The 10,788-nt window shown below is 43.5% G+C and overlaps 1 protein-coding gene across 4 annotated transcripts in view; it reads left to right on the forward strand.

Moving 5' to 3' along the window:
* LOC138567567 (zinc finger protein 585A-like) overlaps nucleotides 1-10,534 on the forward strand; it is a 166,331-nt gene extending 155,797 nt beyond the window's left edge. For all 4 annotated transcript variants that reach the window (XM_069645919.1, XM_069645918.1, XM_069645916.1 and 1 more), the window contains one exon: nucleotides 4,130-10,534. In XM_069645919.1, the coding sequence (XP_069502020.1) occupies nucleotides 4,130-7,452 (3,323 nt within the window). In that variant the 3' untranslated portion in view covers nucleotides 7,453-10,534. The remainder of the gene's footprint in view (nucleotides 1-4,129) is intronic.
* Nucleotides 10,535-10,788: the final 254 nt, after the last annotated feature.

Here is a 10,788-nt window from a genome sequence, read left to right on the forward strand (position 1 = left end):
ACAATCTCTCGCCGGGGGTCCACTGGCTTCTTGCCCTTTTGGATTAACCCCTCGGTTTGTCGCTCTCCTTCACCTGATTTGCCATCGCCCTGGATGGTCTACTCCTTCTCATGCACAGCCTTGCTCAAAGTGTCTGTGTTCCACTTTTTAACCATGTGGGGAGAGTTAATAGATATTAGGTGTGCGTGATTCAAGTCAAGTGCCTGACCCTGCCTGATCTCGTTAGAGGGACATGTCCATTGTATTGCATGGGTGGTAATCCTCTCAGTCTCGGATTTCCTCTTCCTCAGCTAAGTATTTGTGTAGAAAGGGGGGGGTTCTGGGAAGTTGGAATATCCCACAAAATGGGATTTGATGGGGGGCATTGGAAAGTGGGGGGGGGGGGTACCGCATCTCACTATCGGGTGCCACCCCACTCCCCGAGGGTCCCTCACCCACGTGATCTTACCGCACTTGTCCACCCCCAGGGTCCGGATCCAAAGGCGATGGCTGTGCCCTGGCCACCTGAGCAAGGGATCGCTGGGGTCTGGACAGTGAAACGCCCTTCATGGGACATTACAATCTTCAGTGGGAGTTGGCAGATGCCAAACAAAACGGGAAGAGACGGCATACGCCATCGGGCTGCAGCTACCAGTAGACTCTGCTGATTCCAGTGCGAGAAGATGGGCGAGGTCCGGGCAAGGAGGAGGGGCAGTTCCACGGTTAAGTGCCAGTGCGCTGCACCTGGGGTGGCAGTTGCCATCCTGAAGATCAAGCTTGCTGGGGACATGCGTGTTAACTGCTGATGTTGAGGGGGGGGGGATTGTGATCCACAGGGTAATAGTTACTGGGCAAGGGTCCAGGACACGCTGGAAATTGGTACTAGCTGAGATGGATGGGACCTGACCATCATACTTCGCCATTGTTCCATAACCAGTTGTCTGTTAGTGTTTAATCTTAGTTTCTATGTATTGATTCTAGTTTTTTTGGCTGTTTTTTTTCTCGGCTGTTGCCTGATTAACATTCTCTTCAGGGCCACTACCGAGTTAACCCCTTCCTGCCAACATGGTAGTAAAGTTAGGTTCAAGAGGCCCCTTTTGTACTCCTCAACACAGCATTTATACTGTTTCATGTAAGGTCCCTGCATATAATTTGAGATGTCTCGATTCCCCTCAAAAGAGGTTGAAATTCCTCTCAGAACTTAGACATGAGCAGGTGGCTGTTTCATGCCTCGAGGAGACGCACTTGCTAAAGGAGGATACTGCCAGACATCGGTTGATACACTTTCCTCATCAGTTGTTCTCAACTGCAAAGAAAAAGGGAACTAGCATCCTGATGAGACATGTCCAATTCAGCTTTGAAATGTAAAGTTGATGAGGGGGGGGGGGACAATATACATCCCTGATGGGACTGCTCAACGGAGTTCAGCTCACCATAGCATTTATCAAGTCCTAACACTGGGCAGAACATGTTTTGTTGTGCGGTTTCTGAAGTAACTGGTCACTTTTTCTAATGGTCACACAATCTTGGCAGGCAACTTAAATTTGACTTTTGCCCCCTGAATGGGGTATATCATGGGATATAATCTAAAGGTTCTTATTTAGATGTGACCCAATCCTATTTGATTCACCGTAGTAGTATTCTGGAGGTCGATATGATGGACTGATGGGGGCATGCACAACTGGGAACAAAGAAGATACCTTTTTCTCAAATGTCCATAGGATTTATTCTAGGATTAACTATATTCTATTCAGCTCTGCGATTCTTCCACACATGGATGCTTCAATAATAGGCACTATTATATTGTCCTCTCAAACCATGCTCCTTTTGGTGAATCGAGGGAATTTGTCCCTTCTCCCCCAAGGGGGAGGCACACCCAACCCCTGTGAGACTAGGAAGGTGAACTCGCTCCGCAACACCCTCCCTAGGGGTTGAGGCAAGTGGGAACTGACCTGGAGACTCCCCTTTGGGGACAAGGACTCCCGTTCCCATGAGGAATTCCCCGATGCCCTCCATGTGATAGCCTACATGGAACTGTCTTAATAAACCAAATACTTTCAAATTCCATGATGAAGATAAAGTAAATGTATACTGTTATCAAAGAGAACGAGAAGCCATCCCTTCAAATCTCAATCGCCAATGGACTGTGCTGAGTACATTGAAGATAGAGGAGATGCCATGGGGAGGCGGTAAAAGAGAGGCAGGCAGGGACAGGGAACACCTGAAGCAGGCGGAGCTGATGCGACGGCAAACCCTGCAAAGTACAGTACTGTTTGGAGTTGAAGCAGGATGCCCTGGAAGCCCGGCTTGTCGGAGAAACTGAGCGAGACGGCTGGACCGCAGAGCTTGGTGGTGGCGTGACCACAAAGCAATCGTGGTGGGCAGGCTGTCCTCTCAATGCTGACACCACCTCGGAGAGGAAGCATAGCATCAAAGAAACCTATTACCAGCAGCAGTATCGAGAAGCCAAACAGACAGAAACGCACACAAAGATGACATTGTGTAAAGCAAACTGAAGAAAGAATGATCTCAAGTACTGACAGGCACCGGTGACGTTCCCCTACAATACTGAAAGTAACTGGGTGAATGGGAATAAAGGAAAGCCAAAAGGCATTCATTAAAGAAGTAACAAAACTCATCCCACCACTAATAAGGAAAGTGTGCAAGACAAGTTGATAACATTATGTGGTAACGAGAAACACGGAAAGCATCAAGAGTGAAAGGAGTAGAATGGAGTGTTGATAACCTAGGAAACGGGGAAGACCACCCAATATCCAAGAGACAGAGTGGAACACAAAAAAAAGACATACTTGGAAACTAAAGACCAGATAATCCCCGATCTAGAGGAGATTTCTTTCCTGGCCACATGTCCTCTCCCATCCACTTCAAATGCCCAGCGGCAGCTGTCAAATGGGGAGATTACTAAGGAGGAGATTTTGTGACCTGTTCTATCACTGAAGTCAAAGAAGTCCCCAGGTCTGGTCAGATTTTCATCTTTTATAAAGCCTTATATATACTAATATCTCCATTGCAAGATCTTTTTAATCGTACATGGCACCAGGACTACACTTTGTGCTCCATGGGACAGGCTAGGATCTCCGATCCGCAAGGATTGCCAAGACCCCAAGCTTTGTTCATCGTACCACCCCATTGCAGTCCTCAGCACGGATATAAAAATATGCGAAATCCTTGCAAACTAGTTAGACTGTCTCCTTACGGACCTGGTTGGGGGGAGGGTGGGGTGGATCAATCCGGTTTCATGGCTGGGAGGGTAGTTCTGGACAATATCCAGAAAATGATTAGCCTCATAGATGAAGCACATGGGCAGAAGTTGCAATTGGTAATTCTGGCCCTGAATGCGTAGAAGGCCTTCGATCGGAGGCCTTCGATTGGGGTGAGTGGCCCTTCCTACGTTCAGTATTTGGCAAATTTGGCTTGGAAGAGGACTTTACAAGGGGAGTCGTCACCCTGCACTTGTCCCCTTTGGTGAGGGTGACAGTGAAGATCTAGCCCATCTACTCCCCTGTGCACTCAACACTTTATATCCAGCATTTCATTCTGGAACCACTCTCCTCCTAATCATGTGACCTCCCACATCCTCCCAAAACATACCTATTTATCAGGCATTCCTCTGTGCCAGTAAGTCATAACAATGATTAACTTGGCATACTACAAAAAATGACAAGCGTAATATGATTGAGTTACTGATGCATTTGCTCTTAAGTGCTACCGCAGATTCCACTCCCTAAACCTCCCCCCTGACCTTCCCCCTCCTTTTTCTGTCCTTCGGTTACCCTTCAAGCATTGTGTTGTACAAAAAACAATGTATAATTTCCAAAGTTTATTATAAACCAGGGTAATTTTGCAAATATAAAAGACCTACTATGTCAAATATCAACTTGCTTCACAAACCTGTTGCACACTACAATGCCATGGTTCATATGAATTGTAGCTGTCTTTGAGAGATTAATCATTGACATTATGTGGTTTGAACTTTTAACCCTCTTGTTTGTCCCAAATGATTCTGCTGGTTTTGCCGTGTGAGATCTCTTTGAGCATCCACATTGTTTGTAATTGATGCCTTCATGTGAGGTGTGCCCTCTTGATCACTGAAACATAACTTTACTGCTCTTTTTTTCTGATTTACCAGGTGGATTATCTCGAGCTGAGGAGATTGTGCAACGAGAAGATTGTGGTACACAGCTAGAACAACCAAATCCACTGCGCAAACTCCCAATGGATGATTTTCTGCAGACCGACCTGGATGTAAATGGGAATGATCATCCAGTGACCGATAGACAGCAGGAAGGAGACCTGCGTTTCCAGTTTGAGGAATTGACAGAATCAGATAGTGGTTTCCATGAAATTACAAATGCTATCTTGCAACAGTATCAACGGAACTCCACTGGACACTTTGTTTGTGTAGAGTGTGGGAAAAACTTTCGGCAGAAGCACTCTCTGCAGACACATCAGAGAATTCACACAGGAGAGAAACCGTACAAATGTAAAGAATGTGGGAAATGTTTCCGGCAGCAGCCCAACCTCATCACTCACCAGAGACTTCACACTGGGGAGAGGCCATACATATGTACAGTGTGTGAGAAAAGATTTAGCTGCAAGCAAAATCTTATTACACATACCCGAACACACACTGGAGAGAAACCGTATGTATGTACTGAGTGTGGGAAGCGATTCAGTCAGAAGGCAAATCTCCGAACCCATCAGAGAACTCACACAGCTGACGGTAAGGAGAAAATGAAGCGCCTTCGCAGTGAGCAAGGACTTGATGTCCCAAAAGAAAAGAAAACCTATAACTGTACTGAATGTGTGAAGGTGTTCAGTAACAAACAAATTCTTATTAATCACTTGCGGATTCACACTGGTGAGAGGCCTTTCCAATGTATGGAGTGTGGTAAAAAGTTTATTCAGAAGCAGCATCTGCAGACACACAGGAGAGTGCATACTGGAGAGAGGCCTTTTTTGTGTACTGAATGTGGTAAAAGTTTCACACAGAAGTCTAACTTGGTGAAACACCAGATTAGTCATACTAGGGAGAGATCCTATCTGTTGTCTGCCGTTCGAAGAAATCCACGGTCGCGCACAGGAGAGAGACAATTCATATGCAATGTCTGTGGAAAAAGCTTCAGATGGTGGTCTGCTTTAACAAGTCATCAAAGAATTCATACTGGGGAGAGACCTTACAAGTGTCCTGATTGTGGGAAAAGCTTCAATCAGAAGCCTAACCTTTTAAGGCATAGGAAAAACCACACAGGAGAGCGACCTTTTCACTGTACTGAATGCAGGAAATCTTTCATTCAGAAGCAGCATCTTGTGTCCCACCAAAAAATCCATACTGGGGAGAAGCCATATAGACGCAGAGAGATTTTAGGTAACTTCATAGTGTTCAATGAGCCTATCACAGGCGGGAGGCGCTTTGGATGTACAGATTGTGGGAAAAACTTTACTCAGAAGCAAACCCTCATTTCACATCAGAGAATTCACACCGGCGAGAAACCCTATGCATGCCTTGAGTGTGGGAAATGCTTTAGGTGGCGGCCAAATCTGATCACTCATCGAAAAAGGCACACTGGAGAGAAGCCCTATACATGCACCGAATGTGGGAAAAGTTTCAGCCAGAAGGCAAGTTTGAAAAAACACCAGAGGATCCATACGGGGGAGAGAGTGTGTGTATGTGGCACATGTGTGAAGGAAGAAGTGGCTGAGGGAGAAGATGTGAAACCATTTGCTTGGATTAAATGCCAGCAGAAAAGGATAACCAGGAGGCCAAGAGCACCTCTGGTGAAACAAGACTACACTTGTGCAGAATGCCACAAAGTTTTCCATCACAAGCAAACACTCATAACCCATCAGAGGATCCACACTGGGGAGCGGCCATTCACTTGTACAATATGTGGCAAGAGTTTCATCCAGCAGCCACATCTGCGGACCCACCTAAGAACCCACACTGGCGAAAGGCCATTTCCTTGTTCTGAATGTGGGAAAAGCTTCAAGCAAAAAGCAAGTCTTGTAAAACACCAGAAAAACCATGCTGCCGAAGCCTTATATTTGAAAATTGAAGGTGGGGAGGATTTGGGTTCAGAACAAAACATTAATATGCTGCTTGGAAAACATATAAAAAGTGAGAAGAAGGGTTTCTTCAGAAGGAAAATGAAGGCTTTCCCAGGACAGCGCGAGTTCATATGTAACATTTGTGGGAAAAGTTTCCATTGGTGGTCCACGCTTACCAACCACCAGAGAGTTCACACTGGAGAAAAACCCTATCATTGCCCTGATTGCGGGAAAAGGTTTTCTCAGAAACAAGCTTTGATAGGTCACAGGAGAACACATACAGGTGAGAGACCATTTTCGTGTCCGGATTGTGGGAAATCCTTTAACCAAAAGCCCAACCTTCTGAGACACCGTAGATATCACACAGGGGAGAGGCCATTTAAATGTACTGAATGTGACAAAAGTTTCATTCAAAAGCAACACTTGGTTTCCCACCAGAAAATTCATGTTGAGGAGAAACCATACAAATGTGATGAGTGTGGGAAGTGCTTTCGTCGGAAGACAAACCTTCTGACTCATCAAGAAACCCATTCACAGGATCGGTCCTTCCCATGTGAGCAGTGTGGGAAAAGCTTTTCTCAGAAGCAAACTCTGATTACTCACCAAAGAATTCATACTGGTGAAAAACCTTTTCCTTGCACACTCTGTGGAAAAAGTTTCACTTGCAAACAAAATCTTATTATACACAATAGAACACACACTGGAGAGAGGCCGTATTGCTGTAGTTTATGTGGTCGAAGCTTCAGCCAGAAACCCAACCTCTTAAAACACCAGCGGCTTCACATTGTGCATCGAACAAATGAAAATGTGGATAGCATGGAAGAGAAATTAATACCTAAAACACAAGAAGGTGGTCAACCAATATCTTGGACAGAATGGGTAGAGAAGTTGAAGGAGAGGTCCAGTCTTCTAACCAACCCAAACTGTTTTATCGGAAAACAGCGATACTACTGCTCTGAATGTGGTGAATATTTTAGTCATAAGCAACCCTTTCTTGCTCACAGGAGAAGCCACTTTGGCGAGGGGGAATGTCCTGAAAGTGAGGGAAACATGAAGCCAGAACGAAAGCGTAATCCACGCCCGAAAGTCCCTCGTGAGGAAAAGGAGCTAATTTGCAATGAATGTGGGAAGAAGTTCAATTGGCGTTCGTCCCTCCTTATCCACCAGAGGAAACACACAGGGGAGAGACCGTACAAGTGCACAGACTGCGGGAAGGCATTCAATCAGAAGACAAATCTTACCAGGCACCAGAGAAGGCACACTGGGGAAAAACCTTTCAACTGCAGTGAATGTGGGAAGGGTTTCAGCCAAAAGCAGCATCTAGTAAACCATCAGCGAATTCATTCAAAAGACCCTGTGCTTAAGCTGAGAAAACGAAAAGTTGGAAGTAAAACTGTGAAATAATGATCGATTCTGGGTGCAGTAGGACATTTCTGAATGACTATGACCAATTAAATACTGTATTATGCTCTGAATTATGAAATTGTACTTGAAGTACATGGGTTTCAAGACTTATCTTTCATTTTTGTCTGTAAAACTGGTGTAGAAATGTGGCAAAAGCTTGAAATATTTCTGAAAGTTGTAAACCACCTGGTCTTCCTGTGCTTTAAGTTAGATACAGCAATGAGAATGGCGAAGGGGTGCTGATGGGTTTTCAGAAAGGCATAGTGACTTCCTGGTAAACTGCTCTCAGGACTTCCGTCTAGTTTCAACCTAATTGCTCAACCAAAACAATTTCTCATTGTCCCATTGGTCTGGTAGCGTTATTGAGGTAACCTACCTAGTTGCTTCGGGGGATGTGCGCTATGCTGCACCTTTGGACAATAAACACCCTGATTTGGGTGTTTCTGCACTACATATAACCTACAGCAAGCAAAAAGTTTGTACATGGTCTACCAGAACACTCCCGACTATGAAAGTCGACCATGGATCCTTGTTTTCTAATTCACTAATGATTGCAGACTTCTTATTCCTCCATTAGTGCAGTTTACTGATTTTGTTTAAAACATGGATAACTCTGAGTATGTAACAATCATGTCCAGAGCACAAGGAACCGCACTAGGGGCTCAAAGTTGACTTTAAAAAAAGTCCAAATGTAAACATAATTGGTGGTTTTGATGATTGCTATGTCATTGTATAGGGATTGTGTTCTTTATGGCCAAGCTATTAGCCAAAGAACCTCAAGAAGTGGGAACAAAGAAAAGATTTGTTGAAGTTTATTTTTTTAGAGTGTTTTTCCTTGAAAATTAGTTTGGAGACCTTGCTGATTTACTCCCACCCACTGCCAAGAGCACGTACTCATTTACCCACTTACCTGCTGTCCTGGTTGAATTGAATGATGAATCCAATTCAATGTGTTTTATTTTTATTTTTTTGGTGAGCAAGGAGGTACATAGCTCTGGAAGATCACACCCTCAGGTTGCTTTTTCTTGATTATATATGTTCACTGGATTTTCTTTTAATCAGATCCAGATTTGTTTACAAAGACCACCAGGGCTATAGTTCTCCATTAGTAGTTTTTCTAAGACATATAGCAATACACAGTGACATCAGCCCTTTGTTGACACATGCATCTATGTATTAATTAAGGTCCTTGGTGCTGTAGAAAACTAGTCTTTCTTTGTTTTTGTTCTTGCATTACAAACATTCTTCCGTCACATCTGTGTGTTTTTACTCCACTTCCCCTTTGTCCCTGCAGTCGCAGAGCTTTTGTCTCTTCCCTTCACTGTCAGTTCCTTTACACCATCTCTATTCTCCACATGCCAACCCTTTTGTTCTTACTACTGAGCTTACAGCAACAATTGCACTTTGCTTCACTTTGAATATTATATGTTCATCTGCCCCATCTGTTAACTTGTCATTTAACCGATGACCCAAATATTTGCTTGTTTTCCGCTCCATTTAAATTGGACCTTGCCAACAAGCAGTGGAGAGACTGCTATCTTCTGTTTTGTTTTTGCTTAGAAATGTTTTTGCTTAGAAATGTTTTGGTCCATAGTTGGTAAACCCCTGGTCAGTTTGTCCTTAATGTTTTTACAAGTCACCTGTGCCTTTCTAAACCAATCACAGGATAGTCCTTGAAAAAAAGATGCAAATTCGGCAAACCCACAAAATGAACACACTTAAGATGCTGACTTCTAAGCACAAGTTATCCTTCCATTCCTCTTCTCACTCCTTGAAAAATGTAGTTTTGTTTTCCTTAAGGAGGGGTGGTAGTCTCACTCTTTGAAAAATGTAGTTTTGTTTTCCTTAAGGATGGGTAGTAGTTGAATGCCATTATGTTAAAGAGCATGTCAGGGGCCCCAGTCTGTACTGGCCAAGGTCAGTGGTTCATTGACTGCTTTGAACTTGGTTAGTGGCAGTTGCCTTCTTTCCTGAAGGTCATTTTCCCGATTGACACTGGAAGATTTAAGATGGCTTGGCAAAGGTGTCTGTCAGATGGTAGTTCAAGAGGTAGTTGCGGAAGACGGTTCAGCAAGTGTAGGAAAGCATGTGCAAGAAAAGCATGTGTTGCCGTGTTGTAGCCCATTGTCGTAGCTCTTAATGCCACATATTTCACAAGCATTAAATCTACATAAAGCACATGCTAGAAGCTTCATTCAGTGGCTCCTCCTCGATGTCTCGGAACGATCTTCACACTCCATTTGGAATACAGTTAAGGCAAGCAAAATCTTTTCATTAAGCACCACCCAAAATAGTCCATTTTCATAAACCAGGTAATCAAAAAAAGAAATGCTAGTTTTTTTTCTTGTAGCAGTACTTCTATTGGTCAAATCGTTTAAGGGTGCTTCTAGGAAAATGTCAACACTAAAACAAAGATGGCTGTGTAGACCTGGTTATTATCTTTTTGAGGGAACAAAATGCTACAGATTTGCTCAGTTTTATTGTTGAACTGTGGGTGTAATGTAGGAGGCTCTTTATGTGAAAGTTGTGTTTCTCTTTGCCAACCTTTTAACACATTTGAAGTGGTCAGTCTCCCATTACTGAAGCGACATTGGAGGTGAGGAAGGGGCATAGTTGAGAGTGTAGAATCTTTAGTGGAAATGTGGGTTCCGGTTGTCTGTCTACCTTAATATCAAAGTTTATGTATTTTCTGTTACATTGAATTGTAACAAGGAATACATGGGCTGCCGTGGTGCCTCCTCTGAGTGGAAGAGAATTCTATTGCAGTGATGAAAGTAGTAGTTACTAGGGAGTACACGTATGTGAGACAGCTACCTCGACGTGACTAAGGCAATGAACAGGTAAGAAGTACGAAAATGGCTTCCCCTGGTATGTGGGCATGTATTTCTTTATTTTTATTCAAAGATATTCATATGAAAACACACGACGCCCATTTTCAAACACTACCGAGGACCGTTTGTAAAATGTTTTCCTTTTGTGTGAAGATGTACAAAATATAAATTGCAAGGAAAAGTGATCAACTTCATGAGCCTGCAATATAAACTGTATTAAGACTGATATAAATATATTGAGTGATGGCAAACTTTGCGCAAGTTTTTTGTGACTGAAATCCCAGATAAAGAAAAACGTCAAGTCCACCTTTTAGTGTGTCTTTAAGCAAAATGTATGTTATTAGTTTAATTGTCTACTGATCTACTCTATTTGATGATCTTCTAATATATTTGTTTATAGCTGTATGTAGGAGTTTGGTTTTGCAGTGGATGGGGTCTTAGTCTTCACAAGTGCATACATCGGGCGGGTGAATGCCCTTTTTATGTGGATTGGCTTAATGTGTTT

This window comes from Ambystoma mexicanum, chromosome 2p, assembly GCF_040938575.1.
Source record: "Ambystoma mexicanum isolate Mex_15411 chromosome 2p, UKY_AmexF1_1, whole genome shotgun sequence".
NCBI classification, from domain to species: Eukaryota; Metazoa; Chordata; class Amphibia; order Caudata; family Ambystomatidae; genus Ambystoma; species Ambystoma mexicanum.